The 17,029-nt window shown below is 40.5% G+C and overlaps 2 protein-coding genes across 5 annotated transcripts; both read right to left on the reverse strand.

Annotated features, from left to right (window-relative positions):
- Nucleotides 1–982: 982 nt before the first annotated feature.
- On the reverse strand, nt 983–7,316 carry LOC112557851 (alanine racemase-like). 2 transcript variants are annotated; one of them, XM_025227935.1, is made up of 10 exons: nt 7,147–7,315; nt 5,124–5,308; nt 4,699–4,857; nt 4,294–4,412; nt 3,755–3,844; nt 3,485–3,606; nt 3,165–3,274; nt 2,789–2,918; nt 2,361–2,458; nt 983–1,675 (listed from the first exon to the last, which is right to left on the reverse strand). In XM_025227935.1, exons 1-10 carry the CDS (start codon nt 7,152–7,154, stop codon nt 1,371–1,373), a joined length of 1,326 nt encoding a protein of 441 aa, XP_025083720.1. In that variant the 5' UTR covers nt 7,155–7,315; the 3' UTR covers nt 983–1,370. The 2 variants fall into 2 exon arrangements, with proteins under 2 accessions (XP_025083720.1, XP_025083728.1); XM_025227943.1 differs by lacking the exon at nt 5,124–5,308 and having other exon boundaries at nt 7,147–7,316.
- A 1,423-nt stretch (nt 7,317–8,739) lies between these two features.
- On the reverse strand, nt 8,740–13,322 carry LOC112557950. 3 transcript variants are annotated; one of them, XM_025228136.1, is made up of 5 exons: nt 13,031–13,322; nt 10,930–11,694; nt 9,653–9,788; nt 9,287–9,416; nt 8,740–9,027 (listed from the first exon to the last, which is right to left on the reverse strand). In XM_025228136.1, the coding sequence occupies exons 2-5, from the start codon at nt 11,349–11,351 to the stop codon at nt 8,942–8,944; spliced, it is 774 nt and encodes a 257-aa protein (XP_025083921.1). In that variant the 5' UTR covers nt 11,352–11,694; nt 13,031–13,322; the 3' UTR covers nt 8,740–8,941. The 3 variants fall into 3 exon arrangements, with proteins under 3 accessions (XP_025083921.1, XP_025083911.1, XP_025083903.1); XM_025228126.1 differs by lacking the exon at nt 13,031–13,322 and adding an exon at nt 12,754–12,944; XM_025228118.1 differs by lacking the exon at nt 13,031–13,322 and adding an exon at nt 11,869–11,909.
- Nucleotides 13,323–17,029: the final 3,707 nt, after the last annotated feature.

Here is a 17,029-nt window from a genome sequence, read left to right on the forward strand (position 1 = left end):
AAACACTGGGAGTAGAGACGAATGCTAATGTACAAGTTGAGAGCGTCTGTCAAAAATCGGCTGTTTCCTTTTATAGTCACTTCCCATAATTCGCAGCCACTTTAAGCTCACGAGGCACTTGCTAAAGCTGAAGAAAAGAAAGTTTGCGGTGTTTTACGAATTTGGATATTGAGCAAACAATCTTGTATTTTGAAATGCGTCCAAAAACATGGCGCTTTGGTTCAGGAATCTAGCAGCATTGCAGCTCGTCATATACTACAGGACATTTTTCAAGTTTTTGTCAAAGGCCACTGTACATCTGAAACGTAAACTGCAAGACAGGAAACCGCACCTCACTCTTCAGCGGCGGCGAGTGGGACTGGGAGAACGATAGTCGCTGGAGCAATTTGTGAAACTTATGGATAAAGCCCCCGAGCGCCTGGTTCCAAAGCGCCGGAAGTAGACCATGACCCGCTCCTTGTTTCTGCACCAGGATTTTTCACCTTTGTTCCTAAGTTCTGTCATCATTTCACCCCTCCTCCACATCTTTTGGCAATTGGCACTTTCTAAATTACACGATTTTACACCTATTCTCTTGAGTTTTGTTTTTTATGACCTCCTTTAGACCCCTTGTTTGCCATTCTGGGCATGGGATGGCGACCATCAACGGTTAAAGCACGTCTAGGCAGTTTCTATGCCTCACAGGCTTAGGTCTACACCTAGTCGCTAGCGCTAGGTCATTAAAGAGGATTACTTATAATTGCGTGAGACTGAAGTTCCCTTACCTCTCAACACATAAGACGTTGAAACAAAAATCTTGGCGTGTAGAGGCTGGCAAAATATTTTAGCAGACGAGATCTCTTTTTCTGATTTTCGAGGCAAGGTGCCATTCAGAATAGGCCGAATTTAGAAACGATTCGAGAGAAATTTGGAAGTTCAGTTTGTCCTTAAGTTTCCATATTTGAATACGGTCTGTGTGACTGCAAGAATAAAAACTCTTCAAGAAACTCACAATATTTTATGTATACCTTAACAGCACACAAGTACAGAGCACAATGTCACATCTTCATATAACGATAAAAAAAAAGCATGTACATGTATATAAATTCTTCAAATCGCATAAAATACCTCTTGAGAAAATCAACTATCAAAAATATGGGGGTGGGGTGAAACGTCAAATCCAGTGAAATAAATAACCAGACATCTAATTTTTCTTGTATGTAAATTTGTAAGCGTAATAATAATAACAACCTGAGATTTATATAGCGCGTGATCACGCTCATAAAGGAGCATGCTCTCAGCGATGAGGAGACATGGACGGAATCTCGTTAAATGGCAATCCGCTGTCTGCAGGAAGCTAGGAGTCTGTAACATTCACGAACTAGATGATGTTAGCTGTCGGAGATGGTTTCACTTTTGTAATCTGTCTCCCCTGTCAAGCCCTGCAGCTCGATGACCTGACCGTCCGCAGTGGCCAGTGTGCCCTTAGTGACGTAGATGCGAGGCAAGCGCGTGGCCAGGCTGGTGAGAACCTCATAAGGAATGGTGTTTGTCACACGGGCCACGCCAGTCACACTGTTTGGTGATGTGAGATCATCTGTGTACACGTAGAAAGGGGTAGCTGGCGATGTGCCAGGCTCGACCCTCACTGTGATCGCGTCCATGGACACGCGACCCACCACTGACTGCATCTGACCTGAAGCAAAGGGAGGAGAAACTCAAAACCACCTACATCTCCTTTGTATTTAAAGAGGCACTATCATTTTCTTTTCTCCGTACATCAAATAACAAAACAAGAAATTCTTGAGTGTACAGAATACCATTCAGAAACTGTACTGTTACTTTAAAGAAGATAATTTTTGTTAAATTTAGAACTAGTGTTGGTTATTAAATTGGTGTGCTGAATAACTTAAAGCTTGTGTTGTACTGATCAGCTGTTTATGTATTTTTATTATTGATCACGTTTTTCTTTCATGTGGTTAGCTATCTAGACCTAACGTTCCACTAACGCATATGTATGCTGCGATAGAATCCGTTTGCACCCCGTCCCACTTTAGTTGTCATTAAAATGTTTTCAACGGGTAAATAGCACGCAGTTACCTATTTATCAGTTCAAGGTGTGTTTCGGTGTATTCCTTTTACTCGTTCTTGGACAGTAAATAACTCGTTTTCAAAATGTAGGAACAGACTCCACACGAAAACATTGCCAAAACATTACACGCTACAGCAAATTTGAATTCAGCATAAAATTACCTGCACCATCGTAAACTATTAAGTTGTTGTTGGTATTTTTTTAAAAACATGTATTATTTGTAATTAATAAAGTCATTGATTACTAATAGCCCATGGAGTACTGTTCAGAATTATTTTGATATGTTTACCTGACGATGTAGACAAGACTCCTTTTTCTGAGAGCAGCCTGCTGTAGCCATCAGCATAACCAACCGAAAAGGTTGCAATAGACTCCTCTTTGTCAAGTCTGTCAAATAAAGCAACAGTTAATAAACAGGAATAGAACTACAAAGACGCCAATAATACATAGAGTAGCTTGCTTCATTTGTCCAAAACCTATACCAACTGTATTTTTATAGTAATGAAATCATTATTTATTTGTCCGAAACCTATTTCAACTGTACTTTTATTATTTAGTCATTTATTACTTGTCCAAATCCTGTATCAGCTGTATTTTTTTTTTTTAATCATTCATTTGTGTAGAAGCCAGTTCGTGGTCGACGTAGATAAAGAAAAGAAAGTGTAACTATTAAGTGATGGGGCATGTCTTCCAATCAAATAACAGAAGCCTACATACACATAGGTCTGGTCGTAGCCAACATGTCTGCCAGGAGGAAGTACTTTCACCATGTTGGGATGCGCGATCCAGCTTAGTGCTGGCCTCAGCCCCAACCTCTGGACCGTCTGAACAGCCTCTTGGCTGAGATCTGCAAGAAGGAAACGCATTCATATTAATCGAGTTGTTAGAGGCATTTGTGTTTCCTACCTCATAGAGACCTTTCTAAAATTCTTTAAATATATTTTATTAATATATTTTATTAAGATTTTTATGTGCTAAGATCTAAAAATACAACTTTTGAAATAAGTCATATATATGAAATCTCCTTAAGTATGTCATTAGTCAAAGATTTATTGAATTAATAATATTTTCTGTGGATGGCTACGCCTCTAACCTGGAGGAAGACCATAGATACAGATGCCAGGGCGAACGATGTCAAGATCTGTAGCAAATCCTCTAATAATGGCTGCAGAATTGGCTGCTTGCAGTTTTATGCCAGTACCTCTGAAACGTGAATATCATTATCTTTTGAGTCCATAGTCATCGTCCAATCATCACTCATCATTGTGATCATCATCTAAGACGTCGTCGACATCTCTTCAATATCATTTATAAAACAGAGAAACAATACTGACACTAGCTCGCCTGTCAGGTTATCTTAAAACAACACAGGAAAAGTATATATGAGTTTCTCAAGAACTGAAGGTCTTTTACCTGTATGGTTCAGCGGCCTTAAGGAATGTGTCAAGCTGACACTTGGTAAACTCCTCGTCGTCCCACGCCTGTGCGAAGTGAGTCATCAGGCTGTGTACTGGAACTCCATTTTTCCGGCATATCTGTAACATTTTATTAGTCTGTTTATTTGTACAAATTAGGTGTGATGGCATTTAAAGCAGAACTTGTCACTTCTTGTCATTCTTCAAGGCCATAGATGTTATTTCCTCTTTTTTGTTTCCCACCAAAAAAAAAAAAAAATTCACTTACTGCCATCAGTTTGGGGAGTTCTTCAGGTTGGCATCCATTTCTGGACATGCCGGAGTCCACCTTGATGACGACTGGAGGAACGGGAAAGTGCTGTCAGACAAAGAACGTACGAACTACATTTACTTCCTACAAATTCTGCTTGCTTGTTAGGGGGTTTTCCAGACATACACCCTAGACCCAGTATATCCACCCCATGGCTATAGAAAGCACACGTTCCCACAGACGTAATCTATTAAAATCCCTTAAAAGGACTGTTTTCCTAATTTTTCTTCCCATGCCACGAATGGATTGTCAAAAGCTAAGGCATTTTCAAAGGAGCAAGAATGGAACATAGCAAAAAGCGCGATTTTTTCCTTTGAACGCTCTGTCGCCAGAAGTCAATGTGACAGAAGACGAGATCAAAAAAAAAAAAAAAAAAAAAAAAAAGAAAGAAAGCAGGTGAAACAAAAAATGCAGTAGCAAGCAAGCAGATTACACACATAAGGAGATAATTGGAAGAAAGTCCTGTTACATCACGTTAGTAAGGAAAATGTGCTTACCACGTTCACGCGGTTCATAGAACGCCAGGAAATCCAGTGGTTGAGGAAGGTCTCCGTGGTCACTGTCGGAGTCAAGTGGAAGTGTTGCATGATGTTAACCTCTTCTCCAACACAGTTACCTGCACAACACAGGTCGTCGTGATAGGAAAATTTGGAGAAGAGAATGCGAACTTCCAATAAATGCAGTTAGGCAATAAGAGAAGAATGTTATCAAAATATTTAAAAGGTTTTAAAGCCAAATATTTACAGAAGAGTTGCGGAGAAGAGAGAGAGATAAAAGATGTGAGAAATGAGAAAGGAAAAAGAAGGATGAGCGAGAGAAGGTCAAAGATGAGAAAGGCGTTATAAAGAAGAAAGGGGAGTCAGAGAGATGAAGATGAGAACAGAATGAAAACGAGGGTTTACCAAAGACTTGAATGAAGTCCTTTATTCCCGCTTGTCGGAGCTCTTGTCCCTCTGCAGCAGTGGCTACAGCGAAATGCCTGATGCCGTTTGCAGACAGGTGTCTCGCGACTGCTACACTTCCATGACCGTAGGCATTTGCTTTAATGACTGCCATCACCTCTGGAGACAAATATTACGATCTGAAGGAAAGCGTTTCGACGACATTATCTCTTCTACAGACCTTTTGTTGTTCATTACACAAACGAATTATTTCTTTGAAAATAGCTCTCACTTAATTACAATGTGACTGATAGAAAGTGAAAGGCTTAAAAATGATTGCAAAATACAAGCACTCTCACGCGCGCGCACACACACACAAAGAAGAGACAGGGAGAGAGGGTGGCTGTTGGAAATAAAATCATCTTAAAGAACATGAGCATCAGTACCTGTTTCCGGCGAGCATCTCTCTTTCAGAATCCTTATATTATGGAGTATAATGTCGAGGTCGATCCTGAGGTAGGTACTTCGCCCGGTCAGCCAAAACTCGCTTTCCGAGGGCTCTTCATCGTTGCATTCTTGCTCTAAGGCCTCACCGTTGAAAAGCGGAGACTCTTGTAAATGTGTATGTTTCCTATAAACAAGGAGAACCCTCATTGACTTACTGTCAAAGATATACTGCATGAATATCCACAAACAATGACATACTCTTAGAAAAATTCAGTGATTTTTCAGATATGAGCACAACTCATGAGCAGCTGACAAGTTGTTCATAGAGATTGCAGGGCTTGAGGGAGTGTAATGGAGTGTAACAGTTTCCTTGGTGATGGGCTACAGAGCGGAACAGAACGGAAGAAGAGCGGAAGAGGGTGCAACTTGGGACTTCCGGTACACGTTGACTGGAACCTTGCTCTGCTGGCTCAAAACTCGTTTGGATCCCAGGATTTTTCTGTTCTGTGGATTCTTCCTTTCCTGCGAAATCGATCTACAGATTCTTGTGATTGCGTTGTACATTGAAGAAGTATCCTTGGAGTATGCTTGCAATAAGTTGGTGCGGAGGAGTGGGGCGAGTGGCGTCTACCTTCTAACCGTATGTTAGCTGTACTTGCTAGCTATTATACTATGTAGTTCTAGGATGTAAATGCGTCTGTACCGCGACGTAGTCCCTTGACAACGCTGAGTCATCTTCCACAAAGTCAAGCCCCGTATGCCTGGATGCTCCTCGTGACCCGGATCTAAGAGTACGGGTGTGTGGATAGGTCATATCGTAAGCGTAGGGGGCTTGTGTACTGAGTAACCTGCTACCTTTCCTTTCCTACAGTTAGGTCAAATGATTTCCTACAGTTAGGTCAAATGATAATATTATTTCTAGGCTTTCCTACAAAGCTCGGGCACTGGATAACAGTAGTCTCAGGTGCCTATCTGCATGTTCAGTATAGTATGCATGTTTGTGACCCTCCAAGACGAAATGAGTCTTAAGTCGGAAATTTGAGAATTGCCAAATTGCATATTTGTAAAAAGTACAGGTTCTGAACGTTCTTTTGATACAAAAGTTGTTCTTCTAGCCCTTAAATTGAGTGAGTTATAAACGTTTGAAGTGTGAAAGTACGGTGGCGGCCATTTTGAGAAAAGTGGGTTCAAAGATTTTCGTCGAGATGGCCAACCAGATTTGTTTACTCTTAAACTTTTGCAGACAAATCTTTTGATTAGTTAACATTTGAATCGTTCTTCAAAGAAGTTGAATATACAGACTCCGTTCTTTCTGGCAAGGTATAACACGAAACAGCGTTTGAATTTCGTCATTTTTCTGCAGAAATTGGTACTGATCGCAGAAGGGTACCTCGATTAAAATGTATTTTAAGTCAATTTCTAACTTTTATTTTAACATAGCAGTGTATTTTCTTGATAGTTTAATAACCAAGGAATCCATTTTTAAAGAAAAGTCAAACTGCAAAAAATTGACTCCTATCACCTTTCAGGGCCTCTAGCACAAAACTGTTCCGCGCGACTTCAGACTCAGTTCGCAGTGGAGGGTCATATTTATGTTCTTATAAGTTCATTGATATATATTGACATAATGATGTCCTGTGTTGTTTATTTTCCCCATTTCAATGGGTCAAATGCCATTTCAGTAAGAAAAAAAAAATACAATAAAGGAATCTCTTTCAACCATGCAGCCTACTAGGCACCACCCCTTTCACCTCTTTGGAAAACAAGTAATAACTGATGAAATAAAATGAGAAAGACACCATTGTCTTTGCCACCTGAACCACAAATATTGACAACAAAGGGGAAAACAATCAAATGGGATTACTTGTGCATACACATCTTAATTGTCTTCGTAAGAAAAATGTGTAATAAATGTCATTTATAGCTTTTCAAATCGTCTTGTATTCCCTGCAAAGAGCAAGACAGATAGACAAACAGAGTGGAAGAAAAATAAGGAGCGAAAAATCAGATGAAACTACTCACGTTCTCATGATGATCACAAGCCTAATTCAAACCAAGAGAAAATTAATATCTGCTCTTCTTTAACAATCGTATGAGGCTAGGATATCTTCCTGATTGTCGTTCTGTGCTTAATAGTTGCTCTGTATACTTATATTTCACGTAACCTGCTTTCAGTCTTCTGACTCTGATCCGCTGTTGTGCAGTTTTATTTATATGAAGGAATCCTGGCACGCAATTGAGGTCATGAGTACGGCTCTTCGATTGTGTCAGAACTTCTGTCTCTGTATTTCTAACTCCCCTCTTCAGCTGCCAGTATCTCAAATAAGCTAGAGTTTTAAATCATAAAAAGAGATATTGAGGCCGGAAACTTCTTGATACCCAAATAAACAAGTATACTTTCGCTGTTCAAAGCTCCTATAAAAAGGGGTCAAGAAGGAAAGTCGGAGTTTTGTAACGCATGGACTATCATACGGACATTCTTGGGGTTCGATGTCATAGCCTCTCTTTCATTCAGTTTATTTCCGTGACATCGTAAGGAAGCCTGTGGAAAATTTCGGATTTCGGAGAGCGGTGGTACAGTGACTGCTCTTGTAAACTGGTAGCCTCAACCGTAAATAACTTGTTTGTCGGTGGGCGTAGCTTCAGTGAAGGCTGAAGGATGGGGAAGACAGTAAAATAGAAATTTCCGTCGCAAACTGAACGATGTGTCATCTGTATAGTTCTATGCCTGTTTATTAATTGTTGATTTATTTGACAGACTTGACAAAGACGAGTTTATTGCATCCTTGTTCTTTTGGTCACGCTGATGATTACAGCAGGTTGCTCTCAGAAAAAGGAGTCTTGTTGTCAGGTAAACAGGTCAAAATCTTTCTGAGCAGTACGCAACGATGGGGCATTCGTAATCAATGACTTTACTAATTACAAAGTAATACAAATAATACATGTATAAAACAATACTAAAAATCAGTTTAGTACTTTACGATTACGCGGGTAGTTCGTATGCTGAATTCAAATTTTCTGCTGCTTGTAATGGTTACGTGTGGAGTATGTTCCTGTGTTTTGAAAACGAGTTATTGACCGTCGAAGAACGAGTAAAGTGAATTAACATTATGAAACACCTCTTGAACTGATGAAAAGGTGGTTGCGTGCTATTTACAGCTGAAAACTTTTTAGTCATGACTCTCATGACAACTAAAGTGGGAGTGGATGAAAACGGATTCTATCACAGCATAATATATATACGTCCTTGTGTCCATCGAATTTTGTATTCGATAGTTAAACCACTTTCCGTCGTCCTAGAAGCTTGAACTTTTCCCCATCTACTCTTTTCCTATGACAATCCAATATTAAATCAAGTCCAGCAGTCCACAAGTAGTAAAATAATTTTAAAATTTTGTATGATAACAAAGGCCGAATATGCAACCTTTAGAGATGTAAAATAACCCTGGCATACAGAACCATGACTGTCACATTGTGTGCTGGTCAGCTTTGAAAATACACAGGAGCTAAAGTATTGTGCAGATACTTTCTCTCAACGGTTTCTGTGCGCCCAAGGTTTTCGCGTACGAGCAATTATAGGCCGATGGAGGACTAAAAGGTTTAAAATAAAATAAGTCCAAAATTGTTTTTAGAAACACACTTTTATTTTAAAGAACTAAACAGGGTAAAATAACCTTTTCCTTATGTCTCGTGATTTTCTTTAATACATATAACTTAGAATATAAAAGTGTGAGGGTAACTAAAACTTTTTAAAAATCTTCTTGCATGCTTCCCGAGCTGAAGTCGTGTGTCGTCTGCTTGTTGACATCAGCGGGTGCTAGTCGTACTCGGCGCCAATAGCGATGCTGATCTCTCCGGGATGAACGAAAGTGGAATGGAACCACATATTTGTGTCCAGGACAACTGAAACAAGGTCAATACTGCCAATGTTTAGTCCCAAAATATTCCGTGTAGATTTTCTACCCTTTGTAATACAGTTGTAGGAAGTGTATGAATTGACTGGTGTAATGCTATCCACAATTAAAACAAAAAAAAAAAAACAAAAAAACGGGACAATAGCCTAATCACTATACCTGTACTCTCCCATATTACCAACGTTTGCATGTTTACATCTCTCGGGGTGTTATGTCACTGTTATCTTTGTGTTGTCGTGAGGACTTACGGATGTCGCCTTTTTCTACTGTGACGTTCATCTCTGAGCACACGTGGTAACACTCGGGACTCGGCAGTAGGCGCCACGATTTTCGGCCTGAAATCTGCGCCTGCCAGGAGGGCAGTTGCACCTCGTCCAACTGCATTTAACATACAGGCAGTCAAGAGCAACAAAAATCTTGCATTAAGATTTACGAAATCATTAATATTATTTTCCACTTATGTTTCTCTTTTTAAGTGCTTAAAGCACACATACACACGCGCGCGCTCACTCCTTTGTCGTGCGTACCTCCCCTTATTCAAAATAGAAAAGAAATAGAATATGGTAAACACGCGAGGAGTAAGTAGTCTGATTATAAACGCTTCGTTTACCCACATGCATGTTAGCTCCAGGTCCAGAGCCGCCCAGAAAAATCCAGTCAGTCGGTATGGATTCCGAATCTTCCGGCAAAAAATAAGGCTTCTGATAGTGGGACCGCAGCGTCTTAGCTATACCCTTGTGGCAATTGCTCCTGTGGTGAAAAAAAAATGTTAGAAAACACTTAAGAAATAACTTTGACTGAGCTGAATCATCCTCCTCAGCAATGAAACGACGCGAAATGTCATCTCTTCGGTTATACCGTTATATGCTCCCGTCGTTTCGCCTGACTCCATGATGATGATGATATCCAATGAACATCGAATAATCGTTTACAGAATGTTAATAGCCATTTTCAAAAGAGTACGTGAGGCGAAGGAAATGAGACGCGATCAGCTTGCTCTGAGTGTTAAGGGGGTTTTGATACCCAGGCATAGTCCAACTGTCAAGTGTTTTTGCATTTCCGTATCGGATAATGGATTGTCATCACTGATGTGGTTTGGCTCTCTGATCTCTATCATAACCAGAAATGTATATTAGAAATAAGAAATTTAGTGGACGTGTTCAAGAAGAAAAATCTACCTTAGCCTGCAAAACTTGCTACACGAAAGAAAATAAGTCCAGGGGAGACAATTAAAGATATTTTCTGTCGAATAAGTTCAGAAAACTGATGTAAACAACAAGTTACCTGATGATGTCATATAAAAAGAAACCACAGTGTGCTGCAGTGAAACTTAAACAGTTAAACATAAACTTTATCGACAACACGTCCCTGCAGCTTTGCTTATTATATCAGACACCACACTTGTTGGGCACAGCTATTGGAATTATCTCCCATTGACCAACAGAGGGTTGAATACACTCGTTTTTCCCATTTTCACTTGCGGGTTATTTTCATAAAATCTAATATAATCTTTAATTTGATCAAATGCAAGTTGAATAAAGAGTAAAATACAGAAAAATTACGCAAATGCCTTTCCATCGAAAGAAAGGTTTAATGTAATAAGCGCGAACTATCTCCAGCACCTATGGACTCAAAGCGCTTACCGCATACAGACGCACGAGCATTTTTTTTTGCACCACACAACGGAGAAATCAAAAGTGCCCGAGAAAACCACTTCGTGCTATTCCCATTAATATGGTTTCACATCCAGAGAGGTATGTTGGAGCTGAGATACGAACCCGCTATACTCGATTCTCAGTGTCGTGGTGACAGGCGTATGATCCACTTGCGTATTTCGTGATTTTTAATGATGAATTTATAACCTACTGTAAGTACTGGCGTTCTGACTTACCATGCAACATACCATGGCTTCTCCCCTTGCTGAAAGCTAGCTCTTTCATCTGACATGTTAAAAACCTGCTTTAGCGACGAGAATTCTGTCTGGTACTCAAAGAACTGGCACTCATCTTCCACAGCTTCCATAGATCCTTCTGTCTCTGTGTACAGCTGCTTGAAGAACTTAAAACTAAATGTGGACATTGCAGTCCAGTTGACGGCGGCATCTTTGATCAGCACGGGTACACCTGAATAGGCGTATTTTTCAGAAAAGATCTGCGTGGAAATATTTCTCTCTTCTGGAACACTGCGGAGCTCTCGACAGATGTCGCAATCCATCTTATTTTGGAAGATGTTATTGCTGAACGAGTTGGCATCAATCACGCAGGGCGTGCTACTTATGTAATCGTGGAGTAGCTCGTAACTAATGGCCAGCATCCCTAAAGCAACCGCGCTTAGAAGAACAATAACAGAAGTGAACCGAGCAGGGCTGGAGAGGGCACGACAGGTGTGATCATGCAGTAAGCTGCCGAAGTCTTCTGACAAGTAGTTTGAGAGAACCCATCGGCCAGTACTGCTCGAAGCTGATTATCGCTCACTCCCTTCTTCCGTGCAGAAGACCTCAGCTCGATGAACTTATCTGTAAATTTCTTCTTTCGTAACTCTTTTTCTGTCTATCTCAGAATGTTCCTTGTTCATGGCTCATACAATCGGTTGAAGACGCAGTGGTGCTCGACGTTGCGTGAAATCGGAATCGTCTGCTTCACTTCCTGGTCGGGACCTGTAAACAAATAGACTTTTATGATCTCTAGAGTGAAGATTTACCTTACGAGCTCAGTGACAACCGCGGCAAATACCCGCACTGAGCACATATGTATGTTAACACAACCAGTTCCCGAAAATGTTTATCATTTTAAATATGGTAAATTCTTGCTGTGCAGTTGGTTGCAACAACCTGTCGCGTGCCACTTGCTCATTGGGAGGTCTGTCGTCACTGGTACTAACGTAAGATATTGAAAGGGTCGGGGGGAGATGTGTCGCGTGTCGCTTGCTCTTGGGAGGCCCGACGTCACTGGTACTAACGTAAGATATTGAAAGGGTCGGGGGAGATGTGTCGCAGATCAGTGCGCAGATATGCTGGGTGCGCTGCCATTAGTTTGTCTGGAGGGTGTGTTTATTTGTTTGTGTATGCTGGGTAATTTTTTATTATTATTTTATCAGGGGAAGGATCGACTCTCCTCCAGTTGGTTTACTTTGTATTTTTGATGTAATAATGGTTTTCTTTTCCTTTTTCTTTTAAGTTGGCGAGTCTTATTTCCGGGACCGCCAATAAACTTTGGTGCTGTATTGTCCCCTCGTGCATGTGTTTTATGTCCACTGAGGAGTGATTGGCTTCGTTGCTCGCGGCGGGCGCGTGAAGGTTTGTCTGTGTGATTGCGAGCGCGTCTGTGAAAGAGCAAGTCTTGCGACACAACCGACAAACGAAAAAAAAAGTCTAACAAGGCTCTTCGTCTGTAAACACTGATACACCATTTTTTATATTCGTATGCTTCGTAAGTGAAATTGTAAACACTTCTCGATCGGCGCAAGCTTATCCGTCGATAAGTGTAAAGCATTTAAGCACACATCTAAACGACATTTGCTTACAATATAAGTTGATATATAATGCTGAAATTTCAGAAAATGATAAAGTTCACAGACTATAAAGCATTGAATGATTTACATAGAAGAAGCTTTGCAAGTTAATTTCCACTAAATCAATGATTTTTTTACAGTGCATTTTATCAGGTTGTTTTTTTTTTTTATCGCACGCAAATATGTGTTTACGCATTCATGTTACCATCAGATCAGTGTCGGAGGCTTTGTGGCAAGGAAAAGGGACTACTCCTGGAAACAACCCTGGGTACCATCCAAGAGCAGCTATAGAAGTCCGATATGAACTGGAGTAATTGAAAAGCTGTACTCGGCAACAAAGCAAAACTTTCTTCAAAGTGACAGAAGAGCTCGTAAGGGTCAAAGTCTGACCTGACATCATGCATGCACCTTTCCTTAGCTAGGAGTGCGGATAAACAGTCTTGACGACAACAGCTCTCATGGCCTAGATTGACACAATTTACCTTGATATGCCGGGCTCCCAGTTTGAGTCACGGGTGGAAAAGCTGGCTGAAATACTTCTGAGAGTAAGTGAAAGAGAAGAACTAACTGGCTGGCGAAAGCGAGCGAGCAATATCCAACTGGTTTGGTGACTTTTTTCCTTTTTGCAATATTATGTGACAGAATATGTGATAACTATAGATGACCTATATTCTCAGGGTCTAAGTGTTATTAAAAGTTAGTGTAAAGACATGTGAAAGACAGTCGCCAAATATATAGTCACAAATTTCGAAATCCCTCTTTCTTCAAATGCACTCTTTTGCTCTTTCTTTCTTTTCATTGCTCGCGGCGGGACCATGGATGTGTATAGGTGGACTGCTGTCTGTTTGCCAAGACCAACGCTTAGCCTCTTGCGAAGTTCTCCGCTGTTAGTCTCGGCGAGCCTAAACAAAGAATATGACTAAACCGGAAGCTTTGTAGCATCATGCCTCGTTTTACAATGCATGGCGACAAAATTATATCCTAATCTCATTTTTAAGATAACACGAGCGATGCTCGTCTCTTCATCTCGCTGCCTGTGTCGCTCACTCCAAAACCCGACTTTTTTATTATCGTACAACCCCCCCCCGACCCCACCCATCTCCTTGTCTAGTCACGTGGCAGTACCCCTTAGCCCCACTAATTTGGTGAGCATGAATAATTGATTGTTTCACCCTGCATTTCTGTCTAAAATAAGTTTTTCGGTCTAACTGCCCTGGACAACTAAAACTGAATTGTAATCTGATCGAACAAAGTAGAAGCCAATGATCAGATGCAATTTGAAGAGAAGCTTAGCTATGAAATTCAGTTTATGCTTATTAAACCTCGTGTCAACTAATACTTCTCGCATAACTTGAACATCAGAAACAGACAGGATGAAGCACTACCAGTTTTATGTGCCTTCCACAGATGATGTGTACAAGTTCAGAATGCTGCAGCTGTCGACCTAGGCTCCATTAAAGGTTGTTGGAAAAAATAACTGATATAGGTGCGGGGGATAAAATCTATAGCAGCCCTTGCATAAAAGCTGGCCTTTTTCTTTTTGTTATTTCCATCTCTTCACATCCCCTGTCCTGGTGGCTTTGACAATTGCCATGATTAATGGCGCATCGTGCGTAATAATTCACAAGGAATAAATTATTTCCTTGACTTTTTTTTCTCTCTTTCGTCTTACCTTCACATGAACTTTCCTTAAACTGTATACAGAATTTATGTCGGGCCACTGAACGACACGTAGCACTAACAAGTACAAGTGATAGCAAAACCTTGAGCCATAGTCTATATTTGTTACACGAATTTGCTATATTAAAATATCAGTAGGTATATTTTTCACACTATATATTTTTATTTGCTAATTCTATCTTTGTTGCATGAACTGGCCTGATTTACAGAGCACAATGGTCTAGATATTTTGAATATTTCATTTTTCTATTTCCACCTCTTCTAATTTAACATAATTGTTGCCATTTTCTGATGTCGAAGAACTTGTGAAATTAAGAGATTAAAATGACTACTCTTCAGTCTGATCATGTAGAGCTGTTACTCTTATTGTCGTTACCGTTAGTAATCAGCTCTGCACATACACAGTTCAGTAGTCTTTCAGTCACTGTGTAGCACTCTAGTAGTGTACAAAGTAGAAAATGTCTTTGTTGCGACAAAGTAGAATGTCTTTGTGCGGAGGGTTGGGGGTTGGATGACGTTCCAGATTTGCATCTAGAATGTTCGAGGGTAAGGAAGATAAGTATCGGGGCTGACAGTGGTGTGAGACCTTTTGTGAATTTGGAAGAGAGAGAGAAGGCAGGCCAGCCGCCGAGCGAAACTGAATTAAAAACTTCAGTATGGAAATTTGATCTTTGTGTTGTTTCTGGTACGACTAGCCCACTCTAAGTAGCCATCAGACACTCACATGTTGGTTACAACTGCTTCAGGTCAAAATATGAAATCAAATACATAAGATGAATGTTTGCACATTTGTGTTACTGTCCTTCTCTGAAGCTGCCAATGTTAACATGTTAACAGACTGAATGAATAATGAAAACTCAATACACCAAACATGCTACTCCACTATAGTTGCCATAGCATCATGGGGTCAGAATGCATGTATATTACCCTGATTTTTAAAAATGTATGCTAACCTAACTGATAATGGGCAGCGACCACCTTGATACCGGTGACTTCTAGCCAGGGACTTTTTTTTATCAAGAAGAAGTACTTTTTCTCGAACTGATTGCTTGGGAAAAATTACTTGTGAACAGTCATGGTACTTCCTTGAGAAATGATCTGTCATAAATGTGTATATCTTAACATCTTATATACACAACTCAGCACAAAACAGAAGAAATTATTCCTTTGACTTTTTCTCTCACTCATCTTACCTTCACACGAACTTTCTTTTAGCTTGATGCAGAATTTATGTCTGACTTCTGAACAACGCGCAGTCTTAATAAGTTATGGGGTGGAAGTGACAGGGAAACCTTGAGGACTTCGCCACACAGTTACCTGAGCTCTTCCCTCATTATGTTTGAGTGACATGACACTTTAGCTGTGACAGCAAACAAAAATAACACCGAAGTGTGGATTCTTCTGCGCAGGTTTACAACTTCAGTGTGCGGCATATGGAACAGCGGGCGTTCTTCAGTCTTCTTGCTGTAATGCATTAAATTACAGTAACTGTCACACCAAATTGCTCATTCTTCGCTGTAATAAACGTGACAAATATCCTCTCTATATACATATATTGCCTTCAAATACAACGGCGAGGTCGAACTACCCGAAATACGTCACATCAGCTCAAAAAGCCCTGTCGCCAGAAATTGTCAGGACAGTTTGAAGACGAGGGTGACGTGACATTAAAATACATCTCAGGACAGTTTCAAGGCGATGGTGACGTGACATAAAATACATCGATTGATTTATTTCATCAGATTGTATTCAACATTTACCACCATCAGATGCCTTTCATCAATAAAGCAGCGGGTAGCTAACCCTAACCCTGGTTCTGCTCGAGTGCCATGCAATTCATACATTTACCTGATCCTGACCAAATGTTGCAAGATTGCTCCTTTCTTCGAAAGATCGTAAAATGTTTGCTTCCTGCATTTTTTCATAATCATCTTTATTTTAATGTTTATTATACCAGTATAAGATCTTACGTATCCTCAAGCTTTACAAAAATATACGGGGGCACCATGTCACTTCAGAGGGACTCTGTGTACAATAGACCAACAGAGAGAGAGAGAGGCGCGTTGCTGGTATCGTAGTTTACTTCCCACTCACTAGAAAACATCGGTGGTGTTTCTCTTTCATCTGGTCCTCCATCTCACAGAGCACTGACAGGCTGTCAGGAGATTGAACATCACCCACGCAACGCTGGTTAGTATCAGACATTCTGAACATCCTTCAGGGTAACAATTATAACATTCTTACTCCCATATCTTTCAAGGCTTTTCTCGATAAGCTTTCAACACCCCAGAATTGCATAGCTAACGTGCTTTCAACGAGATGCTATGGCATGTTGTCCATAGGAATGGGAATCCCATGGTGGGATACGGACAGCACACACTTTGTAGTAGTCGATACTTGATATTGCAAAATAAGTTATTTCATTCATCAAGGATTTAATTTTCTCTGAATCATATTGCATGTGAAGTAGCAATTTTAGAACAAAAGCGAAATGGTCAGTGTTGTCCATAGGAGTTAATACCATGGGAATCCATGGGAAACGTCACGGGATGGACAGGCATAAATTGCATGGGACGGGATGGGATGGGATGAAAATATGTCCCATGGACATGGCTATGGCACCAACAAAGAAATAATCCATACAAAATCTTTCTGATTCGCGAGCACGCACACACACCAGAGCAAGTTTTTAACTGCTGAAAAGGAGGAGAAAAGAAGTGTGACACACCAAGGCAGTGCACTGGTGTGCAGATCATAGCGTGACCAGTCTGTCGACTACCGCCACGTTGTAATGAAGACTT

This window comes from Pomacea canaliculata, linkage group LG1, assembly GCF_003073045.1.
Source record: "Pomacea canaliculata isolate SZHN2017 linkage group LG1, ASM307304v1, whole genome shotgun sequence".
Taxonomy (NCBI): domain Eukaryota; kingdom Metazoa; phylum Mollusca; class Gastropoda; order Architaenioglossa; family Ampullariidae; genus Pomacea; species Pomacea canaliculata.